We start from the raw sequence: 26356 nt of genomic DNA, 5'->3' as shown, positions 1-26356 counted from the left end.
ATGTCATCTTATCAGCAAATGGATAATATTCACTTATGGGCAGTGTATTAGTTTCCTAGGGTGGCTATCACAAGTTACTACATATTGGGTTTGCCTGAAGCAACAGTTGATTCTCTCATCATTCTGGAGGCCAGAAGTCCAAAATCAGGGGGTCCGCAGGGCTGTGCTCCCTCCGAAGGCTCTGAGGAGCATCTGTTCCGTTTCTTTCTCTTGTTTCTGATGGCTGCCTACAACCCTGAGCATTCCTTCGGCTTGTAGAGACATCACTCCCATCTCTGCTTTCACCTTCAAGTCAGTATTCTCCTTTTGTCTCTGTATCTGTGTGTCTTCTCCAGTATGATCAAGAGCCTGCCTTATTCCAGGAGAGTCCACCCTACTCCATATTGGATTGAGGTCCTGTCTTATTCTAGTATGATCTCACCTTTACTTGATTGCATCAGCAAAGACCCTATCTCCAAATGAGCCATACTCACAGGTATCAGGGATTAGGACTTCAGCATACCATTTGGGGAACGTAATTCAACCCTTATCAGGCAGTTTAGTTTGTCCTTTCCCTTGACTTGTATGAGTTTGAAAAATTGACCAAGTTTCTCCCTGAAACATTATCAAATTTAAGTCAGGTTCTGCTTGTCGTGAATTGATGATCTCTCTGTATAAAAAGAATAATTTACATATTTAATTGGTACAAATTGTGAAAGGCTTTAAATGCTTTGCATTTGCTTGAGGCTGATTAATGAGTAAATTTGTAAACTGTGGCTGTTCTAATTTGCCGGGGTTAATTAATGTTTACTGCACTTGGAGGATGAAAAGACATATATAAATGCACCGTAATGTGAATCATTTTTTAATTTGTTGTGGAGCATAAAGTATATTCAAATTGCTTACCTCACTCTTTTTAAAAAAAGGCTGTTGGAACACTATGGTAATTAGTGGAGAGGACTCTAAAATTTTGAGGTGAATTAATTACGTATTATTGAAGATATCCTGTTTTGATACTATATATTCCAAGAAAGGTAGTTATATTTTTACCCTCATTATGTAAAAAGTAAAGAGTAGAAATCTCAGAGGTCAAAATTGATAATTATGTAGTGTATCATAATTTAGATAAAGTTTGGATTTGTTTGTTTTTGCTTTGGCTTTTTAGTTCTGAGTTGAGACTTTCAGAACAGGGTAGAAAAAAAAAGACTAGCTGTGCTGAAATGAATAAAATTTTAAAGCGACATTTTTAAAGAGAAGAAATTACTAGAATTTCTTGTAAATTTTCAACTGGAGAATCATCAGGGGCTGGGATGAGGTCTAGTGCTGAGACTGGGAAGCGATTAGAAGGAAAGACTGGGGTAAGGTCTTCCCTATGAGGCTGGAAGCTGAGCATCATGGAAAGTGATTGCCTCAGGCAGTGGAATGAATGGGTTATCCATTTTTGTGAGGAGGTGGCCATCTGGGGTAATTTTCCAACATGATCAATGGAACACACCTCTGGCACCAGGATCCATAGTTCACAAGGCAACTTAAAGTGGCTCTGGCCTCGGGGATACCACCCCATTCCACTTCACCATTATCTGAAAAGAAGGCGAATCCAAGATTAAAGAAGCAAAAAGGTTGGGTCTGCTTTATTTTTCATCTCCTACACAGTTTTCTCCTTTGTTCTTTGCAGAATAAAAAGAAAAAGAAATAAGATTGCTTTAAAAAAAAATCACCTCATAGATACTAACATTGAAATAACTTAAGAAAAAAAAAAGACCTATAATTCTTTGTTTGGATATGAACAGTAACCACCAATCCAATGTTATCCGATGTTATTGTTAACCACAGCTGTTAGACTCTAAGGAATTTTTATCAAAAACACGGCACTTCATTGTGGGTGGAACCATTCATTCTCTAGCAGAATTCAATATACAAAAAAAATCCCCTAGGAGAAATCTAATGTAAGCCTTTTCCCAAAAACCCTACAAAATTCTTCTGAAGTCTGGAAAACTCCCATTTTCATTCCAATGTACCCCTGTGGGCTGTTTCCGCATAGACATGAGCTCTCCCGGCCCATATTTTCCATGGTCCTAAGACATTGCCACTACGATGTGTTGGAATATTGCAAATTCTACGTGCCTTAAGTAAAACCTGTGCTTCTTTCCTATATCTGCCCTTCTGATAGACAAAACTCAGGCCGAGAATAAAAATATTACCATCCACCCGATCACACCTCTACCCTGCTTCACCACCACCATCAAAGTCACACTGTTTTCCTTATATCTCATCCTTGAATGTCTTTCTGGCTTTATCACTCTAGCATACATTTTTACCCACCATCCTCTTCCCCTTTCTTTAATGCTGACCTGCCACTTATGGATCTTATAATCCCCAGATTCCCCCTCCATCCCTGCTGGCCACTCAACCCGTAGAATTCCCGTAGTCTGGATTTTTGCTAATTGCATACTCCCGGTGCGGGTCATGAATTCCTCTGCCCTCTGTATCCCATAAACTTCAAGTTCTGGCTTCTGTTTAAGCTGCTTCCCTTGTGCCCAGCAGCCAACATAGTCCCAGCTCTCGGCAAATTCATCCTCTGCTCATTGGTACGTGCATTTACATCTACTACAACGGTAGTGTCTCTTCCTCAGCAAATCTGTAATATCACTATCCCCAGCCCCACAATCCCAGCTTTTGTTTTTTTCCTCACTCGCTCTGTTCATACTGTTTACTTTAACACTTTTATGGGAGTTATTTTCATGTCCATCTTTCCTCTGGACCATGAGCTCTGAGTAAAAAGGAATTGCCTTAGTTATTTATTGCACTGGCCTGGGAGATGGGAGATGGTTGGATTTCTGAACCGTTGAATGAATGAATGAATGAGCTCATTAATTAATGAGAAAATGGTTTTGTTTTTCTTGGCTCCAGATTATTTTCCTTGAAGGGAGTCCTTTCAGCCTCCCACTCCTGCACTATTAATGCTTCCCTGAAGGCAGACACTCTCCATCCATCTCCAGGCCCCAGATGCCAAGCACTTTCCGTCACCAGGCTCGATTTCCCCTGCATTGTTAAGTGATAACATAAATCAGCTAATGCAGAAGAGAAAGGATCGTTGCTCTTGCAGAATTGTGCACTGCAGAGCAAGTTTTGTGTTAAAGTAAACACGAACAGGCCAGTGTGCAGAAGAGCAGAGAGGGTTGGGGTGTGTGTTTTAAATCTGTAGAAATAAACATTTCCAATGAGCTAGCATGTATGCATACATGCTGTGATGGCTTAAAGGACAGGCAAGCCCTCCCTTGTGACATGTATATATTTATACTTGTCCTGATTTATTCATACTTACCTGATCCCCTTATTATAATTACCAGCATAAATCTTCAGGCTCTTGGAGTGAGATTAACTAAGTATGGATGTTGACAATTTCACTTTCTACCATCAGCTAAGAGGCTTTGCTAACCAATACGTCCCTCTAAAGATAAAGTCCATCAATTGAGCATTTACCAGATGAATCCATTGGAATGCACTTCCTTCATAGCAGAGAATGATTGCTGGCTGTTGGGAAAGGCACTGTTTCCCATTCCTTTGGTTTCCTTGGATCCGCCCCAGGGTATCTGTCACCCAGGTAAGACAGACTCTCACAAGTTTGGGAAAGGGTGACAGTCAGAAGGACCAGCACTTACAGTGTGCAGGTTGGACAGGACCAAGCTATAGAGGCACCCCTCAGACTCTCTCCCTCTTCAGGTGCAACTGAGGGTACACGGGGAAGCTGAAATCCAGTCTGCATGCAGCTACAAGCCATGTGCCCTGTGCGTGACTCACTCCCAAAGAAAGCAGCACATGGCCTAGTGAGGGCCTGGCCTTTATGAGAAATAAAGGTGATGCTTTTGTCTCCACCTGCTCTCTCTTGATTGGTGCAGAGCTCAGGTGAGAAAGGAGACATTATGGATTGATGCCCAGACACCCCAACCCCAGCAGCAAAGGCTCCAGGACAGGATGGGCTCAGATTATATAAAGGCCCCCGGACGACGTTGCCTTTATTAAAATATGTGCAAGGGAAGTAAAACTGTATTTGAGTATTTTTCAAAAATAATCTTCCTCGCCCTGGCTGGGTAACTCAGTTAGTTGGAGGGTCATCCCATCCACCAAAAGGTTGCAGGTAGGATTGCCAATCAGAACACATACCTAGGTTGCAGGTTCCATCCTCATCGAGCTGCATATAAGAGGCAACCAAATGATGTCTCTCTCTCTCTCTTCCCCTTCCTCCCTCTCCCTAAAAATCAATAAAAATATATCCTCAGATGAGGATTAAAAATAATTTTAAAAAGCAATAATCTCCCTCCTTTTGCTTTCTTGTGCTCACTAAAGGCATCAGCAGTTTTTGAAAAATGAAATGTGATACTGACCCAGGTAGTGCAAACCTCAGATTTTATTTTGTTTTCCCATTTACTCTATATCTGAGAACTTAATTAGAAGTAAAAACAAACAAACGAAAACTATACCAACTATGCTGTGGAATGAAATAGGAGAAAAATTCATCCTCACAATTCCATCTCTGTGTTCTCAAACCTGATACTTGCAGTCCCAGGGGCCTCTGCGTTTACTCTCATTGACCACAGTCATAAAACTTAGGTCATAAAGCAATGATGGGAAGAGATGAAATAATCAATTCTGCAGAGGATAAAACTGTTTTTCAGAATGGCTCTCGGTTTGCTCTGGTGGTGGAATTGCAGGTGAATCATTGTTATTTCTTTTGTTTTCCACCTCTTTTGCACAGAATTTATGTTCCTCTTGCAATTAGTCAGGACTGTTAGGTTTGCATTAAAAGAGGAATCGCAAAGGAATCGCTTACGCCGCACGGTTAAGCTCTTGAAGACATGTTTGCAGAGAGAATTCCACATGATCCTAATTAGTCTAAAACTCCTTGAGCTTAGCCATGAAAGTACACATCTCCAGCCAGTTTTGCTTCTAGGCTGTGAAGAGACCACTGTTTCCTGGGTTGAAAACCACATGAAAGAATTGCCTTATGTGTAAGTGTCAGGAGGCATAAAAATCACATTCATTTTTCCTTTTTTTGCATAGGATGCATAGTTTATATCTGCTTATGTTAATGGTCATATATGCACGTTCACTATTTCTGCTGACGAGAGGAAAAATCCAGATAAATAGAGGTTAAAGCCAGAGCTACAATTTTAGCTCCACCGGACTGCACTCTTCTTTTCTTTGTGTTTCTAGATATCCCCATCCTTCTTCAGAAAAATCAGTCTGTAAAGATTGATGAGTGAGGATCTCTCAGCATTTTTTAAAAATCCTCACCTGAGGATATTTTTCCATTGATTTTTAGGGAGAGAGGAAGAGAGAGGGAGAGACAGAGAGAAACATCGATGTAAGAGAAACACATCCATTGGTTGCCTCCTGCAGGAGCCCCAACCAGGGCCCAGGCCTGGGAGGAGCCTGCAACCAAGGTACATGCCCTTGACTAGAATTGAGCCCGGGACCCTTTGGTCTGCAGGCCGACACTCTATCCACCGAGCCAAACCAGCCAGGGCATGAACTTTTTATTTTAAAACAATTCCAGACTTAAAGCAAAGTTCTGAAAATATTACATGAAATTCCTGGTTTTGAAAGTAACTTGCAGACACATTGGCCCTTTACACCTAAATTCCTCAGTATGTGTTCCCTCAAAACAAGGACATCGATTTGTATGTGTGAATATAACCTCAACGCGGCATACGTTCAGAAATTCTTTCCAAAATAAATAAAATTGGGCTCTGGTGTGACCTTTAGAAGAGCGTGCCCCTCAGGACTGCTTAGGCCCCCGACTGCCCAGGCAGAGCAGGACCCCGATGTAGCCAGAAATAGGATTGGCACGTGGGCACAGGTCCCAGGAGGAAACACGAAGAAGGAACCCTTTCATCTGTTTTGAGGTGCCGGGGGGCCTGCCTGCCTTTTATCTTGATTTCTGACTCGATGTCATTGGTAGAACTGAGTTGTTTGATCTACGATGTTTAAAAGTCCAGAGGAAATTTATCTTAAATGAAAAGGGACTTTTTCTGTGCTCTCGGTCTTATGCCGGGCAAGCGATACTTCAGGAAAATGTCACTGGCGATGAGGGATCTTCTCACAGTGATGCGGAGCCGTGTTGGCATCCCCTCCGGGGACACTTTGTTGTCCTAAGTGGGTAAAGCATGCTCCATTTACAATCCGTGTCCAAGGAACTCCGAAAGAAAAATAAACCCACATTCAGACGTGGAGGCTGAATTTTAAGACCGTCAGAGATTTTCAAGATGGATAGCGTGGCTAAAAATAAGAGGACTGGCCCAGTTTTCTGCAGGTTGAAATAAAAAGTAGATTTGTGGAGCAGCATTGCTCTGGGGTAAGATGATGTCTATGACATTTTTTCCCCAAGTTGGGAAATGGGGCGGCACCATACAGGGCTCTGTTTCCACTGAGGTTGTCTAGTCCCTACACCCCTGATGCAAAGGGATATTTGGAAAAAGACAAAAATAAATTAACAAAATTAATTAATTAATTAATATAAAACAAAGGGATATTTGGGGTGGCTGAGCATGCAGAATCAACCATTTGAATAACTCAGGAGCAGCCCTGGCCAGTGTTCTCAGTGGTTAGAGCATCAGCCCATGAACGGAAGGGTCATAGGTTCAATTCCTGGTCAAGGGCACATACCTGAGTTGCAAGTTCATTCCCGACCTGGTCAGGAGTGTGCCAGAGGCAATCAATCGATCTTCCTCTCCCTCTCTCTCTCTCTCTAACTCTCTCCCTCTCTTCCTCCTCCTCTCCCTCCCTCCTCCTTTCCTTCCACTCTCTTCTAAAAATCAATGGAAAAAATATTCTCAGGTGAGATTAAATAAATACATAAATAACTCAAAACCCCAAAGGCATCTAAATTATCTTAAATTTGACTCCAAATTGGGGAAAGCTAATGACAGTTTGTGTAGCTATCATATCTATGCCCATCACTCAGAGAGGGAGTCAAAAGGAGAGAGCTTTCGGCGGGGACCTGCTGTTGGGGGTGGGCTGTCAAAATGGAAGCCATAAACAAGGTCTGGCTTAGGTAAGGGAGCAGCTCATGGTTGTACGAGTGGACATGCCCTGGCTTTCCAGCTTTGCTCTACCATCCAGAAGTGCTGAGACTTTGGACTATGGCTAAAGGCTCTTACCTTTGGTTTCCTTCATAGGAAGAAAAAAAATATCACTACATTCGTCACTTTCTAAATCTGTCAAAAATAATGTATGCAAACCAGGGTGCTTGTGATGATAGAGGTGTGTACATTTATATGATATGGGTTACAACTCAGATTAAATAGCCGTGTTCTCGAAGAAGTGGAATGTTTCAGGGAATGGTGAGAAGGTTGCACTGGGAGTCGGGATATTTGGGTTCAGATCTTAGTTCTGCCACTTGATAACTTTAAAGGCATTTCTCAAGATGGATGACACAATTTGCTCAACCGTCAATGAGGGTAGCAGCCCCGCCTAAAGATTGTAGTGGGTGTCCAGTGAGCTAGGGGATCTGAAAAAGGCCGCAGAAGGTGTTGCAGGTGCAGTCGATCTCATGCTGTCAAGCTGTCCTAGCATGACAGTTCCATCACAGGGCAGCCATCCCACCGATTGAAATGTCCTAATGTACAAGAATCACCTCAAAAGTTCTCCCCACATCCGCACTTCAGACAGGCTGCTCCGTTGAACTCCAGGTCAGTCCATGCCTAGAAGTAAGTGTGCTCACAGCGAGGGCTGGTCTTCAGGAGGGGAGAGCACAGAGCGCCCTCTACACTCTTAGAACATTCTTTCTCTCTATTCTCTCGGCGTCTGAACGACTCTGACACGCTTCCTGAGCACTCCCTGCGCTGGCTCCCAGGTCACTTCCTGGCAAATGGCCTGGCAGACACGGAAATTCAGACGCAGTCCTTCCTTTCCTGCGGCTTTCTGGTTCAGAAATGTCCTCGTGAAAGATCGCTTCCAGGGGTTGGGTTCTACAAGCCTGACTTTGAGAGGTTTCGGAGTGTGGATTTTTATGGCACTGTTGTTGCTTGGCGGCACTCCTTGTGCACACCTTGTTTTGGCTTGAGGCCTGTTTTCTATGAAGGGGGTGGTGGGTAGCTGAGGCCATTGTGTAGTGATGCCTTTGTACAACTTGTGGTCAGACTATAATGTGCCTAAGAATCGCCTGGGGATCCTTTTCCCAGTTGTTTCCCTGGTCCTGGGAGGGATCTGAGACTCTGCTTGCCACCCTCGGGGGGGAGGCCCACGGAATTAGGCCTCCCCTGATTCTGCGGATGAGGAACACAGGCCTAGGGGGTTTCTGAGGCCGTGGGTGTAAAATACAATGAACAGTGTGGCAGTGATATGCTGAGCCGTGGATCAGACATGCCCAGAACTGTGATGGAAAAGTTAAATCCAATCTCGGTGCTGGTGTGGGCAGAATGCCTAGAACGGATGACAGATTTACCGTAGAGCTTCTAGATAGGGAAAAAATTACATCCCTTTGATAAATGCTTCCAATGTGTACAGAGGTGGAATCTCCGGTCCTTTCAGATACATAAGTAAATATTTATTAAAAGACAAGAATTGGTCATATAATAATCCCCTCTTAGATAAGGTTGAAAGGAAATTTTTGTTTGGGGGAAAGGCTGCTGATACATGCTTTTGTACCGGGAACCAGAAGAATCAGAAAATGGGAAAAATTAATAAGAATGATGCCGCTTCAATCTCATACAAAAGAAAAAGCAGCAAGCCCAGGGGACCTCGGGCTCACACCGGTCTCCACGTCAGCGCTTTGCCAGCTGTGCTTGGCGTGGCCAAGGCTGAGTCTAACCTCCTTTCCAATTAGGAAATTGTCCTTTCCGCCCCAAATGTGTTTAAAGGACGGAAGAGGTAGACCAGTCATCACAACCGAAGCTTGTAAAAAGAGAACCGGTTTAATGCTGGTAAACTCTATTTTCTTGAATCCTAAAATGTGGCAGTTAAATTTTGGGGAGGGGCTCACGTGGCAGATCAATAATTAAGAGAAGAATATTAGAATTCATTTGTTTCCCCTTGAGCAGCTCTTTGATGAGGCTGTTTCTTTCCAAAATCATGCGAGTCTGTTACTTCTACAAAAACAAAACAATTTAGTCATTTGACCAAGATGACATTGCATTGGGTGTTTCTTTTGATGTTAGTTTCTTTAAAATATTTTAAATATTTACAGTGACTGCTGAGTGATGAGGTATTTTTGTTTTGTTCTCTTCACTGCACATCTTCAACACATTTTCAGAAGGCCAAGCTGATGGGGGTTTTTGCTGGATGTTTAGTATTTGAAATGAAGTATCTCTGCTGTTGTTTGAACTGTAGATTAAATATTACCATCATGGAACTCAGTTAAATATTTCCAGTCTTAATTGCAGAGCTCATGTGTCTGGGTATTAAGGGAAGAAAATATTTGACTCCAGAGGTAACACAGCAGTTGGCAAATGCAGATGCTTAAAAGCTTTGGAAATCCCCAATATATGCCATCAAAGCATTTTCATAAAATATTGCATTAATTCGGGGGAAAAGAGAATCCATCAGGGCCACCCACATAGAAGTGTGGTTTCTGTGCGATTAGTCTCACCACGGAATTCAAAGACGAAGTCCCACTCTCAATGAGCAATGACATAATCATATTTGGCTCTGGATTTTTTTTATCACAGGCAGAATTGCCCAGTGCCAATCGTATTAGCCACCGGTAGAGTCCTGAGCCCTTAATAACATTGAGAGGTAACTGGCTGCTCTGGACTGTCCAAAATTGAATCCTACCCCAGCTCACAGAAATCCATCTTTTCCCCCCCACCCCTCTTTTTGTCCCTGAAAACCACACGGACTTTCTTTGTTCCACATGAGATCACCAGAGGTGGTGGTTTCTGAATCTCTTGTGTTTAATTGACATAGGAATGTGGATTTCCGCTACTTTGTACCAAAAATAAAAACCTCAATGCTTTTCACTCTGAAAAAAAAAAATGACATTTCTTGAATATCTCCTTCTGTCATTTTCTGAAAATGAATACAATAATAAACCAGGAAAATTAACCATCGTGGGGCTGAGCATTTGAATAGCCATTTGGAGGAAATTTCCTGCCAATTGTATAAGAGATAAAAGAGAAAAGACTGCCCTCCGATTTGTTGATTTGCCGCCACCTGAAATGCCCTGGATGTTATATGAAGCACAGATGTAAGGTTTTCCACTGTGACAATTGCCTACTCCACCTCTTTACTCCCATGGCTGCAGTAGGTACAGCCCTCCCAACTCCCATGCCTGGGAAATGCCTGTTTGAGGGGACAAAAGCAATAATCCTTTCACGGGGCTAGTGTTTAAGTCGGCTTGCAACCCTGTAAGAGTGGAAGACATGATGGAATAGAGCTGTGCTTATATTACCTGGTTTTTCCATTTACTCGGTAAATGCACATTCCACTGATGAGACTCAGAGTGAGTCCTCTTGTGTGTGGTACTGTGGAGGCCCGAGAGGTAGGGGCTCCATGCAGGGAGGCTTGTGTTGTGCAGCCCAGGACTTGGATGCCAACACTGATGTCTACAGGTCATGGGATCTTGAAGAGATTCATTCATGTCTCCCAGCCTGGCTCCTGTCCCATGAAGCTAAGAATGCCTGCCTCATAAAGTTGTTGAGGAAAATCTCAGAGGATGGGGATGTTCGAGGTGGTCTTGAGAGAGTTCATACTCTGGATAAGCGGAGATGGGCTTCTCGGGCAGCAGGAACAGAGAACAGAGGTGTCATGATGGGAATGCATGGTCCAGTTGGGGAATAATCCAAGACTTCTAAGATGCTGAGTCTGAGACAGGTGTGATGGTACGATTCTGACACCAGTTCCATGTACAGGATTTCCCCTCAAAACACCAAGTAATTCTCCGATATCAGCTGAGTGTCCTACGCTCAACCCAATTCTGACACTGTCTGTCTGGAGATAGTATTAGATCCCACAGGTTAAGGGCTCAGGCCCACAAGACTGCTCCCCGACCCCAATCCCACCCCCATTCTCCCCACCATAGTCAATGGCAAGTCCTGATTGTCTCCTGGGCTTCTGATGACCAGCTATAAACTGGAGGTCCCACCCACCTCCTCGGGTTCTATTCCTCTAGAATGGCTCACAACACACAGAGCAACATTTTACTTACTAGATCACCAGTTTATTATAAAAGGATATAACTCAGGGACAGCCAGATGGAAGAGATGCATAGGGTAAGGTATGGAGAAAGGGCACTGAGCTGCCATGCCCTCTCCAGGGCATCTCTCCCTGCATCTCTGTGTTTGTTCACCACCTAGAATCTCTCCCAACCCTGCCTTTGGGGACTGTATGGAGGTTTCAATATTTGGGCATAATTGATTAAATCATTGGCCATTGGTCATTGAACTCAATCTCCAGTCCCTCCCCTCTCCCTGGAGGTCTGGAAGATGGGACTGAAAATTACAACCTTCTAATTACATGGTTCTTCTGGTGACCAGCCTCACTCACACCTTAAGTGACCCAGGGACTCTCCTCCCCCCCCCCCCCCAACCCCCGCCAAAAAATCATCTCATTACATAACAATGGACACCTTTACAGCTCTCACCACTTAAATTCCAAGGGTTTTAGGAACTCCACTAAGGAAGAGCAAATATACATTACCACTGAAATGGGAGGAGCCATTTCTCAGTATCAGAGACAGGTCTGGGGAACCAGGAAGGATACAACTTAGAGTAGGGACAGCAATGAGAAGAACATCACAATTATCCAGACAAACAGTAATGATGGTCCAAGGTGGCCAGTGGAGAACGGGAGTGGGAGATGAATAAGAGAATCCAGAAATGGAGTTAAAAGGAGTTGTGCGTGATATGAATAGAGTCACGGGTGGTTCTGAAGGTTCCACACATGTGGCTGGAAGAATGGTTCTGCCACAGTTAGGCATGGGGCCTCGAACGCAGTTTTGTACATCCTTTCATGGACGATGTAAGTTAACAGATCTAGCAAACTCTTAGAAATATAAAAACTAGAGAGGGAGGGAGAGGTCAGAGCTGGGGACATACCTTCCAGAATCATCCAAAGGGAGGATCCTTAGGGTTTCAGAGTAAATGAGATTTCTAAAGAAGAATTGCAGAAAGAGGTACAAGAAAAATATTATAGAGATGAAGACAGTAGAAAAAAAGTAGCAAGAAGAGTTATTCAGAGAAGTCACACACACACACACAAAAAAAAACAAGCTTAGTACCGTGTAGGCAAGACAAAGAGAAGGAGGGGAGGGTATAAAGCCGCAAAGGCTCCAAGAACAACATGGTGCCGATGGAGCCAAAGCAGACCCTGGTGAAGGTTATTGCCTCTCAGGATGAACGCGGAAGCACCAGTAGTCATTCCAGAAGGTCCTTCTTTAGTATTTTACATGTTTAACGGTCACAAGCATAAGATTTATATAAAAGAAATGCCCATTTAATTTATTAAAGCCAACGCTGGCTAAGTTATTGGCCATTACCTGTGACTGCGAGACATGAAAAAGTTGGAAGAAATCTAATGAGCCTTTTATCTGTGTGGGAAAGAGCACTGCAAGCGTCAAATACTGAATTCTAGAATGGCCCACCGTGAACAGATACCTATTATAACTCAAATCAGACTTCAAAGGAACGGATTTGCTTGGGTTTTTATCATTTAAAATAATATCTTGCAATAAAACCAGCTCTATAGAAGGATATTAATCTCATGCTTTAATTCTATTCTGTGAAATTCTTTTAATAGATATATTTGAACAGAATTTTAATTCTTCAGATAATTATTTGTCGATGTAAAGGAGAAGGTGAAGGGTGACAGTAAAATATTACAAACCAAATTTAAATCCTGAATTTATTTTCTACAACCAAAATAGTAACCATTGACTGATCTGAAATATATAATACAGTAAACTCTTGATGGAGGGATGATTGGGAAATGAGATTCTGATTAATATTGACAGCACACGTGCTATTTGTGAGTGTCTAATTTTTTTAAATAAGTCACACAGGAAATCCTGGTGAATCTTTGGCAACATAATAGCAGATTCACACATTTTGCGATGCCCTGTTTTAAAAGCTCTAGTTATACTTGATATGAGGTTATATTCTAAGCTCTTTTTTCTATAGAAATGCATTTCAATACTGAAATGGGTAATTTGGGAGTTTTCACTAGTCTACAAGAACTTCAGCTAAGTCGGTTATGTTCCGTAAAGTAGAACGTGTTTAGTCCCTTCGATAAAGGGGTACCTGGTAGCATTTTTTGAAAAGAGAAGCAGCCGAGGATGCAGGCAGGATGTTTGCTTTGAGATCACAGGAGACCCGTTGGGAGGGTGGGATGTTGAGCCCTGGGAAGAGGAGGATGGAGCAGACCTTCGTGGGTCCAAGGCCACGACCAGAGGGCAAGGGGACTGTTTCCCTGTCGCCGTAGAACATCATGCAGCAGCAGGGGAGCCTTTGGGGAAGACGGACTTGTTCAAGGCAAAACGATGAGAACTGTTCGAGAACGGAGCAGGCTGCCCAGCTGTTCGGCTACTCTGGTCATTACCCGTGTTCAGGGGAAGGCGAGGGACTCACTGGCTGTGGATGTCCTTTGGCTTGCCTGGCATGTTACACAGCCCCACGGCCTGCACATCACCAAAGCACACTGTTGGTGTCCGGTGGTGATAGTTTGCTGGGAGATCTCTCAGAGGAGGAAATGGTAGGTTAGCCCTGGAGGTCTTGCGCCACTGGAAGGAGCATCAGCCCGGGTCTAAGCCGTTCCCCCGGGCTCACAGCACGCCTTGGGCCCTTGCTAGCTCAGACTTTGCACAAGCAGCTCAACTACATGTACCTCCGTTCTCGCATCTGTGAAATGGAGGTGATGATGGTACCGACCCCCAGCTCTCAGTGAGATCATGACTTTGTCCCGTTCCAGATGAGCTGCTGCAGAAAGAGCAGAACTACTCGGATGACGTCTTGGCCAACATGATCAGCGAGCCGAGAATCAGTTACGGCAATGATGCGCTCATGCCGTCTTTGACCGAAACCAAAACCACCGTGGAGCTTCTCCCCGTGAACGGCGATTTCAGCCTGGACGAACTCCAGCCCTGGCATCCTTTTGGGGTTGACTCCGTGCCAGCCAATACAGAAAACGAAGGTAAGAGGCCCCGTTGGAACAAGAGCATTCTGATGTGTATATACAGCTCTCTCATGTCCTGAAGGGGGGGGGTATGAACTTTTAAAAACACTTTCTTATTGAGAGGTATTTTGTTGCTTCTGGAATGAAAGCACCAGATTCAAGTTGTGTTTAGGAGAGAATGGCCTAGAAAACGGACAGGCGATGAAGAGAGAACTTCCCATGGGCCTGCATAAATGGAGGTTTGAAAGGAACTGTAGTTTTCATTTCAGATGTTTATTCTCATGCATTGTTTCAGATTGCATTAAATGTTAAAGGCAAAGATAGAGAACCACTTAGGACATGTACTGTTGCTTAAGAGGTCCACAGTTTTATATTTAGAAAGTGAACTATAAGGCAGCTGTCAAAATGAAGATGCACATTGGCCTAAGTGTTTTTTCTTCTGATAGTGCAGAGAAGTAAGATTTTCTCTGTCTAAAAATTTGCACTTAGTTAATGAGCTTTCTTTCAGATTTCTTAGCAGAAACTTTCAATTAATATATATTTGGGTGAGAGCATATTAGGTGTGTTTTTTTTATTCCACAGCAATTTTACATGTTCAGACGTTGAAGATTTTGAACACAGGATTTTACCTATGATTTTCTTTGTTAAAGGAGCAACTTTTGAAGGTGGTAATATTTGTAATACGGATGTTTGTAGTATGCGTTAACTCAAAATGCAGTCAGTTACTTACTGTTCAGACTAATTCTAAAACCAATATTAGCCCTTTAGGGTACTGGAGAGCCTTTTTTTTTTAAAGAACCATTGCAGGAAAATCTTCATATAAACTGTTTTCATAATGTGAGTAACCACCCCAAATTTGTTCTATTAGCTTGAAAAAGGGTACCTTATAGTAATAATACAAGATATGAACAGCAATGTTATTTATGACATAAAAATAATTAAGACTTTACCATTTGAAAAAAAAAAAAAAAAAAAAAATTCTTACTCACATAGAGGGAAAACTTTTAAGGACTTTCAGTTATCAAAGACTTTCTTATTAAATTGTAAAAGAGTGCTGTTCTGTCATTTTTTATAGGCAGATACATTTTGGCCATTTAAAATTCTTGTCATGCATTCTCTGATGATAATTGCATGTGGAAAATGTCCAGTCTCCTTTGTAAATTGAACGTCCTTGAGATTTCCTCTTTTCCTTTAGAACATCAGGTTGTTTGAGGGAGAAATAGGGAACATGTCTGAAGTTTAACAAACTTCTCTGGTGGACAATTACTGTCTTTAATGCCCTTTATACCAAATAATGTTAAATGTTTGGTGTGTTATTTATGTCCCAGAGTTAGCTTTTTATGAAAAAAATTGATATATAGGTTATGCTCTTATTTTTATAAAGAATTTCTTATAATTTAAGACCTTTTCACTTTTTCCAAATCTATAGCTTCTATAAATGAAATGTTTCCATTTAATATTTTCCATTATTTATCGAACTTGGACAGTAGGATAAAATATCATTCAGCACCTACCTAAATCATTTTTATGAACACACACACACAAATACTATACTAAAACATATCATTTATTTATGGTAAAGTTTGTGGAAAGAGATTTAGAAAGCCAAAGTAAGCTAAATTAGCAGCAGAATAAAATGAGTTTACAGAGATGACGGTGCATGCTTGTTACAATACATGCTACCTCTTAAGTGCTATTAATTCTTAGACATGTGGACTGTGCCTGTACAGAGTTTAACAAAAATAAAAGACACTCCAGTCCTGTTCATGTTACTAGTAACCTTTGAAATTCAGTGGCTACAGTGAAATACAGTGAGCCTAGTGCTACATCACACACTGTAGAATAGCAAGTGTGCCAGCCTAGAATAAGCTGCGTTTCCTGAATTCCACATTTTCCCGTTACTTTCCCACTCTGTCAGATATTGAGAGTGTAACTGCTTCCTTTATGAATAGCAGCCTGCACATTTCCTTGGTGTCTTTAATGAGGTCAATTTAACTTGGCATTTATCATATTAGTACTATGAATAATACCAACAGTTAAATAAATCTGCCTTTCTATGCCCTAAATATTTTACCTTGACTTATATGTATTCATATGCATATATGAGATCTCCATTAAAATGATATGCACTCTATTAAGCATGCTGCTTATATGAAAAGTTTTAAATAGTAACTAAATTGATCCATTCTATTTGGGGGGTGGGCGGGGGGAGATTGTTCCTTTTAAGTGGAAATGATAGGAAGGAACTAGATCACCAAAGCACCTTCCTAAATAAATCCTAACACCATCATGACCTCCCTTCCACCTTCCCCCTCCTCTTGCCAAATAATCTAAAAGAAAGAAGATTGGATTAACTATACTGGATTTCCCCAAAATGAGCACTTTTTGGAAGGCCAAGAACAATACAATTTGGAAATACCCAGAGCAGTAATAGACTATACACTTCTGCTCAGATGCGGACTCACTCCAAGAGAGGTCTTTGGCCACTGGGCTCAGATTCCTAATAGCACACACATTGTAGCATTGGTCCTGTAGCATTGGCTCAATTCTTGAGCCAGATAGAGTTTTTGAATGGCCTAGGCTTCATCCAAAGAGCTGATATTGTAGTTAAATAAAGATCTGTTATTGATAAACAAGGAAAGCTCAGATAAAAGTATTGGAGACAATAATATTTAAGATCTCAGAACTTGAGTTCTGCTTCTCACTGTTTTCAGATACAACACCCCTTTTTGTTTTTTATAACATCTCGAAAAGCCTTCTTAAGGATGCATCTCAAAATAAAATGGACTAACCACATTTAGGAGGAGAATCACTATAAGGGACCTAATTTATAATAAGTGTTTCCACATGTAAGTGTTCGGCCTGGACTCGAGATGAAAATGGCCCGGGCAGGTGTCTGGCCTCCATGCAGACTGCTTCCGGGCTGATTGCGTGACTCCGGTTCAGCGAGCAGCAATGATGTGATTTTTCTCAAATAGTGAGTCACTCTGGGGAAAGCTCTAAATAAAACAGTCTCGTTTTACCCAGTGGTGAGCCCCTGGAATACCCAGGTTACAGTAAGAACTGTGCAGAAATGCTTTGTGCTTGTTTACAAAACTGAGTGAAGTCTGGACTCACAAAATCAGGAATATAAGAAATTGTACAGGGTGCGGGACAGTTTATTTGTGGCATTGCCCTGTGCCCAGCACCTAGCATCCGCAGTCCCCATCTAGTAAAAGCGAGCAGTGCCGACCCTCCCCCAGTCTAGTGACAACCAAAACCACCTCTGCATCCCCCACCATCCACACCAGAGGATGGTGCTCCCCGCCCCCAACTCCCCCTTCTGAATGAAGTGGGTCCGAGTTTAAATTCCAGCTCTGCTGTGTGTTGTGGGCAAGTTACAGAGCCTCTCCTGCTGTTTCCTAGTCTGTAAAAAAAAAAGAAAGTAGAAATCCTAACTAAAGTTAGGGTGTGAGCATTAAATGAGATGGCAGGTAAAGTTCTTAGCAAAGTGCCTGGGACATAGTACATGTTTAACGGTAGCTTTTTTTTTTTCTTTTTCTTTTTTTCTTTTCTTCAAATAGAACCAGGATCTTACTAGAGAGGTTTTACCAGCTTGTATCAAAGATAATCACTCTATGGCCCAAACAGTATATCCTTAAAATTAATTAATGTGATTCAGGCCTAAAATCTTAGCCTTTCTTGTCTCATCTCCCTTTCCTCCCTCTTTCCGGAGCCCTGTTTCCTGTTAATCTTACAGACATGTGCTCACCCACAGAGCTATTGAAAATACCTAGAATTCTCAAAGGATTTCCTTCCATTGTTCATGCAATCCTTATCGTCGTCACTTCAAACACTTCCCAAAAATGTATTGTTGTTTCCTAAGAACAATCAATGAAGTCCAGAGAAAGGGTCAGACACCCGGGCATTCTTTTAATTTATATTGAAGAGAAAAAATAATAAGCATATCACAAACACAGCTCTCCAATATCTCAAGCTCTTCGACCAGCTGCGATTTGCCTGAAGAGATTTTGAGTGTGTGTTTTTTCCAGTCCACACAACGGCACTGGCTAACCTGAAGTGAAGCTGGTGTTGATACTACTGTTTTCTCATGGGTCGTCAAGTCATCTGGCTAAATGCGTTTGTGTTAATAGCACTTGAGTTTGTTCTTTCTCAAGATTGCCTGAGCTGGCCAGCCAGGAAGATCAGTGTGGATGGCAGTGGCCACCAGCAAGCCCGCAGTCGGCTTCTTTGTCTGTAACACGTCCATAAAAGACCCGCGTGGGCTCAAGGAGGCACAGCGGGCCTTGTAAGATGGCACGTATATAATCGCAAAGTGGCGTTCCCTCTGCTCTGCTTTTCCTCGGCCATAAAAAAAGCAACGAGCACGTCACCGTCAGCAGTGAAACCGAGATTGAATCAAGGCTTTCATTAAGCCCGAGAGCCGGTCCTCCGCAGGCCTCCCTTTGTGTAAATGGCTTTCCTCCCGATTCCGGCATCACCTTGGGCCGAGCGGGGAGGTGTGCGAGGCAGCATGTAGCTTAGAATTGGTCTATTACCAGCAACGCCAGAACTAACAAACTCAAAAGGCCCAGAATTTCAATCATTCTGTGTCTCTCCTCTTGGAGGGAAGGCTCTGACTCTAAGCAGCTGCAGGCAGAGAAATTTCACATTTCTTCTCACGTTTTAGTTTAACTCTTTAAGGTGATCTGTTTCTTGTTTTTAATTGACTGGTCAGCCCATGTAAAATGTGTTGAACATTCACTCTATTGATAGCACCTTCCGGCTTAACGAGCAGTAGTCCATTTGAAAAACTAGAGAGTGTTTGTAGTAGATTGGAAAATAATGCAGTACTCTGTCTTGTCTCTGTGCGTTGTTTTTTCCCAATGATGCCATAATTGTCTTTTTAAAAATGTCTTGTCTGCTCACTGAACACAAGAGTTACTTATTTTTTCAACATTAATTCATACTGAATCAGCCTCAGACTGTGAAAGCAGGCTAGGGATTAAGTCACTAAAACTATTATTGTTTTATCTTCCTAAAAAAAAGAGAGAAGTTTTTATTACTGTTTTCAAATAATGCCCTATACCAGGGATGGCGAACCTTTTGAGCTTGGCATGTCAGCATTTTGAAAAACCCTAACTTAACTCTGGTGCCGTGTCACATATAGACATTTTTTGGTATTTGCAACCATAGAAAAAGAAAGACTTATATTTTTGATATTTATTTTATATTTTTAAATGCCATTTAACAAAGAAAAATCAACCAAAAAAATGAGTTCGCGTGTCATAGGTTCGCCATCACTGCCCTATACATTTAAAAAGGGGGGGAGGGAGGGCAGAAAAGTTTACAGGAACGGTCTCCTCACCCAGAAATAACTGATGAATGTTTTTGTGGTTACACCTTTTGCACACTTGATACTTGTCAGTATTCCCTTAAGTAATGGTGGAATGGTGCTTGGTCATTGATAAAGCTCTTTCGCATGTCTGCACATTTAACTTGAGACAAACAGAGAATCAGGGAGAATGTGGCTTGCCTAGGATCACAGCGAAAATAAGTGGTGGCATTCAAGGGGACCCTGAGCCTGGGCCAGCTGCTCGGGCTGCGTTTCAGCCCCAGACTCAGCTGCTTCCCCCCCGAGCCCCTAAGCCGTGTGCTCACCCCTCAGTTCCTTCTTGGCTCTGCAAGTGGGCTCTCTACCTTCTTGCCTTCCCCTGAAGCACCACCTGGGGCCCTTGTGAGGACACTCAGAAAGTACAATAATCATTCCCTTAACTCCATTTTGCGAGGAGTAATAAAATCCCCGATCCTCTGCGCTTGCAGATGAGGGGAAAGATGAACTTACAGAGAAACTATATCGCTCAGGTGTACTTGTGAGTTGCAGCAGGAAGTACGTCTTCATCTGGTACGCGAATGAAGCGCTAGAGAGGAGTCGTCCTCACCACAATAGCTGGTACAGGATATTTCATAAAGCGGGTATTTAATAAATGTGGTATTATAGTATTTGCGAGTGTCCAAAGCAGATTTTAATTTATTTTCTCACTGCAATTAGAAAGTGCAGATGTTATTATTTATATTTTACATGTGAAGAAACAGCCTCGGAAGTGGCCATTTGCCCCAAATCACACCCATTTTCCTTTCTCCTCTGCCATGCCACTGTTGGCAGGAGAAAGCACCAAACAAGCACCAAACCACATTTCTCTTCGGATTCGTCCCAATTTTGTAGTATTCTCAGAAACACGATTTTCTTATATTTTGAAGACTTGGCATGCTGTCACTTTCTTTCCCCTCACTGTTCCTGACAACATATGACATTCAAAATCGATATGCGTTTATAATCCCTCCTTGCATGCCTGGATGTGCCCATCAGTAAGCTGATGGTCTTATTTTTTTTAATGTATATTTTTATTTATTTCAAAGAGGAAGGGAGAGGGAGAGAGGCATAACAACATCAATGAGAGAGAATCATTGATAGGCTGCCTCCTGCATGCCCACTACTGGGGATCGAGCCTGCAACCTAGGCATGTGCCCTGACCGGGAATTAAACCTTGACCTCCTGGTTTATAGGTCGATGCTCAACCACTGAGCCACACAGCTGGGCGGCCGTATGATCTTCTTGAAACTGCTGATCCATGGAGCATACCTCGCCACCCCACCTTACCTTCCCACCCTTCTATTTCCCAGGCCTCACTTCCCCTCTCTCGGCTTCATTTGCCCCTTCTCCATGTATTAACCCTGAAAGCTTTGTTTCTCTCCCTTGCCTGTTTTCTCCAAAGACCCGTGTTTAAGTTCAAGTTCACGTTTCTGAGAATCAGACGCACTTGGGAAACAGCAGGCAGCGGCAAACAATGGTGGGCACTCTTGTGCCGCCGGCACTGTTTCCTTTGGGCCGGACCCAGGGCTCTGGCACAGGAGGAATTGTGCAAGCCAGCAAACACGAGAGGAAGTATCTGCATTTCACACATGTCAACTGCCCGTCATCTCTTCCTTGGAAACCGGCTTTTGCAAAGAGAGGCAGAGACAGGGACAGGCTGGCTTACTTCCTGGTTTATCTCTCTTACCCTCACACCAGGAACAAATTTGATTCACTCTGTGGCAGGTGATGTGGGGAAACCTTTCTCTCCCGATAAGTTCATATTTGCATTTCCCCCTGGAGATTGGACGGAGTCCTTTGTAGTTAATTAACTGTAAAATAAGATAAGATTGGGCGGTGGTAAAAGGAGATATCTTTACGATTTTCCGCTGGGCTGGGTATAATATATTTTATTTCTCATAAACACACACACACACACACACACACACACACACACACACACACACACACGAAACTAGCTGTAAACTCTCTGAGAGGGAAACCTACACCCCTCCTCCTCCCGCTTCTCTTTGATGTTCTGCGCGTCCTGGTGAGTGCTTTTGTGAGAAAATGAAGCCTTTGGAAGTGGTTCCCCCTCCTTCTCCCGATGTCCAGGATTCACTCACTGTGGTTCTCTGCCAACTGCTCCTTTTTTGATAACTTGTGTATTGCACATGCTTTTCCCTGCTCTGTGTTCAGGAGCCTCGACTTACCATCTTGATTTGTCTCGTTTGCTTTCCGTGTATCTTGCTTCCTGCGCCCAGTCGAGCCTGTTGACGCCCGCCCTGCTGCCGACCGAGGACTGACCACTCGACCAGGTACAGCCCGGGGCCCCCCTGCCCCTCAGCATCTTTCGCTTGAGCTTGAGCAGAGCGTCCCCTTTCTTCGTGAGTGGCCTCTCAAATGCTGATGTGGAGAAGTCGGGTTTGAAACAACGTGGAAACCCAACTTTTTAAAATTCCCCTTTGCTTTTCCTTACGCTTCATTTCTTACGGGATTTTTTTTTTTCTTTCTTTCTTTCTGAGCTTTCCTTTTCCAACAAGAAGAGAGGTTTTCCAACTTTTTCTAAAGCTTTTTTAAGGGGAGAGGATTCTGTAGGGCCTTTCAGTCCTCAGGGATGGAAACCACGCAGATGCAGGCCCCGTCTGGTGGCGAGTTGGTTGCTGTGACGAACATGTCAGGCTTTCCTATTGGGAATCGGGATGAGTCTTTGCCAACTGAACTGGGCTCAGGCTCCAACCAGTTCCTCAGGGAGACCTGACTTTCTAAAAAGATCATATCTCCATAACCCGGAAAGGTTTGCATTGCCTCTTTTGTGGGTTGTATTGAGTTATTCTCAGTGAGTGGCTAAATGGCACAAGGGCTGTACGTGCATAATTTCACAGACAAGCCCTTTATTTTTCATACTCCTTAACATTCCCATTCACACCAAAAATGGACACTTCTCTCTCACCGTTTCCCAAGCACTAAGCAGAAACGGTTTTTCACTCTTTGCTCTGTATTTAGTCTATGTCTGTGCCTCAAACGTAGTTTTAAGAATCATGTCACACCACAGCAGGAGCACGCATGCCTGATGTTCACGCCGCCCTCATCCTCCCCCAACTGAGCACAGGCCGTGTTGTCAAAGCCTCAGAAAGAGGAGAGAAGTGACTAAACTGACAACCCTATGTGTCCTGGGGAGAGTTGGCTCCTAACAGTGCACACCTTTGCATGTTTATTTTGTTCTTTAGCCTCATAATGTCCCTGTGCATAATCACAGGACAGGAAATGAACCTCATTGAAGATGTTAACACATAGAGGACCCAGGTTCAGATATAGTCAGCCATGGGGCCAGGAGCCCCCTCTTTCAGGCTCAGGCCACTTCTGTCCCCATCACAGTCATTGAGGGCTGAGAGTCTGACTTGTGGCGTCTTTCATGCCTCTGCACTGTGATGCACAGGGCAGCAGGGACAGTGGAGTGACATCTTGACAGCTAATCTCATTGATTTTATGAATCTCCGTCTGCAGGGCTTCTCAGAGGAACTTGAATTAGAGTAAGTCAGACACAGCTTCGGCTCCCTTCATGTCTTCCTTATTGCGGGTGCCACACAAGTGAATGTCAGGGAGCCAGCACTCGACACTCCATCATGGTCAGCCTATGGGTGGGGCCCAAGGCGGAGGGTCAGTTTCATTCTAACTGCAACTGAGACCAGCCCAGGTTGGTCATTTGCCTCGGGCCTTTTTTTCATGTCATTTCCTGCTTTAGTTTTAAAGGAAGAGATGCTTTTCATCTACAAACATTAAAATGTGAATTAAAATTTATGTAGATCTTACATTGGGCATGCTGGGCCAATATGTTCCTATTGAAATATCCAGGAAGGGGCAATACCACCAAAGTCAAATTATTTTTCTTTTCTTAAAAAACAAAATAATCTGACATGAGTAGGACTTTTCCATAGATTGTCAAACAAAAACATTCTGCTTTTAGGGAAGAGCTAGAGAATAATGAGAAGTAATATATAGATGGAAAGAGGTCTATCTAAAGTCTTTGTTGTAACAATAGCAATAGTTCATTTTGAGATTTCACAAAGATCGATGCCCTAACTGCCGTGGAGGGCCAAAGGAAATTCAATAAGTTCCCTGCTCAGAATGAAATTGAAGAGATGCACACAATCTGTGTATTCAGAAAGATGAGATGGAGTTAGAAAGGCAGGGATACACAGAACATACAGTGTGAGCCAGGATGTCGGTGATGTGAGCAGATGGGGCACTAACAAAGGGTGTGCTCACCAGGCAGTTGCTGGAGATGAGCTCTGAGAAGGGTTTGAACAATCTGAGGCATGTCCATTGGCAAAGAAGAGGGGAGTGATTCTATGCAGGGGAGGGCACAGCCTAGGCCAAGCTGCCTTTCTTATACAACGTAAGGCTTGGGTTCCCCCAATAGAAGAAGGTCATGGGTTGGAAAGGATGCCCAGAAAAGTGAGGAAGATGCTAGTGAAGGCATGCTTATGAATAGTGGTATCTGCTGGACATGCATAATGACATAGGTGTGCTATATTTTTATACTTGTAGTGAGTCTGTTGAGTGTTTGGACCAATTTTTCCCCATGTTTTGTAGCATTAGTTTTGGTTCTTCCATCACCACACTTGGTAAGACTACATGCCTGAGTCTAAGGCGCCAAATTATATCTTTAGATTTTCCGAACTTAGAGATCCTCACCCGGGATTGTCATATCATGCCATTGTGTTTGAGTGGTCACTGTTATCACTCTGGAAAAAGTAGTAATGGGTTTTTATAGAATCACCGCTGAGGAAAATGACTTCTCCTTGACTTTCACATCTGAGCCACCAGGGCGCTGTGACTGGAATGTAGAGTCAGGTAGTGAGCACAGTGGTGATTTTTGAGCCTAGTGGCCATTACAGCTACTCCCTGTGGCTTATTTCCAGCAAGAAATAGACTCTGGAGGACAAATTACACCATTTGACCAGAATAAAGAAGAAAAATACATTAGCAGCCTCTTCACAGGGGCGGAAAGAGAGCCTTTCCACTGTAATTTATTACCACCCTTCTCCGGTCCTAATAAAAGGAACCGGGTCCCTGACCCCACACCACGTGAGAGGCGTCATGAGGGCTGTGCCTCTCTTTTCCCTCAAGTGCACACAGGCTCTCCTCACTGGCCAGGACTTAGAAACCTGGAGGCACACCAGGGCATAACATGCAATCCGCACAACCCAGACGCTGCATCTGGTGAGCCTGTAAACAGAGCTCCCTGCGATTCATTGAACTCTGCCCATCATGTTTTATTACACGCGGTGTCGACGTATTGTCACTGATATTCCCTATGTGCAAGCTTATTAACTTTTCTCCCCCCTTAGTGAGATTTGCTTAATGTACAGAAAGTCTTTTCACTGAATGATTATATTATAAATGCTGTGCAAAAATGGACCAGCAAGAGCTCTTTGGGCTGAAACTCTCTTAAACTATTGAGCTATAATTATCTGTTGTTCTGACTTGATACATGAAATTGAATTTTTTTTATGATCAAAAGTATTCTTGGTATCCTTTGAGAAATAATGTGGGCTTAATTTTTGAGTGAGGAGAACATTTTTTTTAACTTATTTTTTGACGTGATTTATTTGGTCTCACAGATCTGAAAGAAAAAAACCATTCAAAAGACTTTTCTAAAATCTCAGAAATATAGTATTTACCATTTCATTGCTATACCCTCATGACAGAAAAAAAAAGGATGAGGTGTAAAGAAATCACTGTGGTTCTACAAAGATCTCAGATTTAAAAGTGCTTGTGGAAAAATAAAAATATACAGCCAGTAAGAATAAAAAGAGTGTTAGTGTCACAGCCCAATAAAAATTAGTATCAGAAATATTAAGGCCAAATGAGGTGAAACTTAGGAGAAAGTGCTAATAATTTTAAAGCAAGAAAAATAAGAATAGAGAGCCACTAGTCCCTTGTATTAGTTATCTACTGCTGTGTAACAAATAGCCCCGTGACTTAGCCACTTAAAACAACTTGCATTGAGTTTCTTACAATCCCTGTAACACTCAGGATATTAAGCAAGGTTCAGCTGGTGCTTCTGGCTCAGGGTCTCTCATGGGGTTGCGTGGGTGACGTCAGCCAGTGCTTAAGTCATCTGAGGACTGACGCGTGACTGGGACTGGTGGGTCTATTTCCAGGATGGCCCCCCCACATGGCTATGGATAGGAGACCACAGTACCCCACCAGGTGAACCTTTCTATAGGGCTGCTTGCATGTCCTCACAACATGGGGGCTGGCTTTCCCCAGACCAAGAGAAAGAATAAAAAGGAAGCTGCAATGTCTTTTACGGCCTAGCCTCAGAAGTCTCCCACCATCACTGTCGCCATATTTTATTCATTAGAAGCCAGTCAAAGAGAGGAGTGCCGCCAGAATTTTGGATCTATTTTAACACTGTCGCCCATCTCCACCCAAGTTCAAATCATTATGACCCAGACAAATTGCAGGCTAAGAGAACCTGAACGTGAATTCACAGAGCTGTTCTCCATGATCCTTGTGGAGCCTGGGGAGCAGGAGAAGACCTGGGAAGGTAGGAATAAGAAAGTGTAGTTCCGACAAGCAGAAGGGAAAGACGGGAGCGTTACCATCTACAAGCCGGCTGTAGATTGAGATCGATCTTGAGTCTGTTCGGACAGCCTGTTAAATGGAAACTGTGAGCAACTAGACAAGAAATGGGTGGCGATTGATCATAACCAACGTGGGTTCCAGAGCTCTGGTCCAGTTAGTTATCCTGTGTGCCTTCATCGGCTGTGCTGCTAGGCCAGAGCGTCAGATGCTGGGACACTGCTTTTCTGTTCCAGCGAGGTGTGTGACGAGTTTCACAGGCCTTTTAGACAAGGTGGTAAGAGAGACTAAACTCGGAGCAAGAGCATAGGCCCCAGGGGAGCTGAAGGAACCGGGAATGGGTAG

General features: G+C 43.1%; 1 protein-coding gene across 7 annotated transcripts in view; it reads left to right on the top strand.

Moving 5' to 3' along the window:
* Positions 1-26356, top strand: part of APP (amyloid beta precursor protein) — a 162507-nt gene that overhangs the window by 119539 nt on the left and 16612 nt on the right. For 4 of the 7 annotated variants that reach the window (XM_006758760.2, XM_015560683.1, XM_015560682.1 and 1 more), the window contains 2 exons: positions 13882-14103; positions 21682-21735. In XM_006758760.2, coding sequence (XP_006758823.1) covers positions 13882-14103; positions 21682-21735 — 276 coding nt within the window. The remainder of the gene's footprint in view (positions 1-13881; positions 14104-21681; positions 21736-26356) is intronic. The other 3 variants (XM_006758759.2, XM_006758758.2, XM_006758761.2) reach the window with 1 other exon arrangement.

This window comes from Myotis davidii, unplaced genomic scaffold (genome assembly GCF_000327345.1).
Source record: "Myotis davidii unplaced genomic scaffold, ASM32734v1 scaffold175, whole genome shotgun sequence".
NCBI classification, from domain to species: Eukaryota; Metazoa; Chordata; class Mammalia; order Chiroptera; family Vespertilionidae; genus Myotis; species Myotis davidii.
The sequence above is the reverse complement of the archived record's forward strand: the minus strand, read 5'-3'. Positions and strand labels throughout refer to the sequence as shown.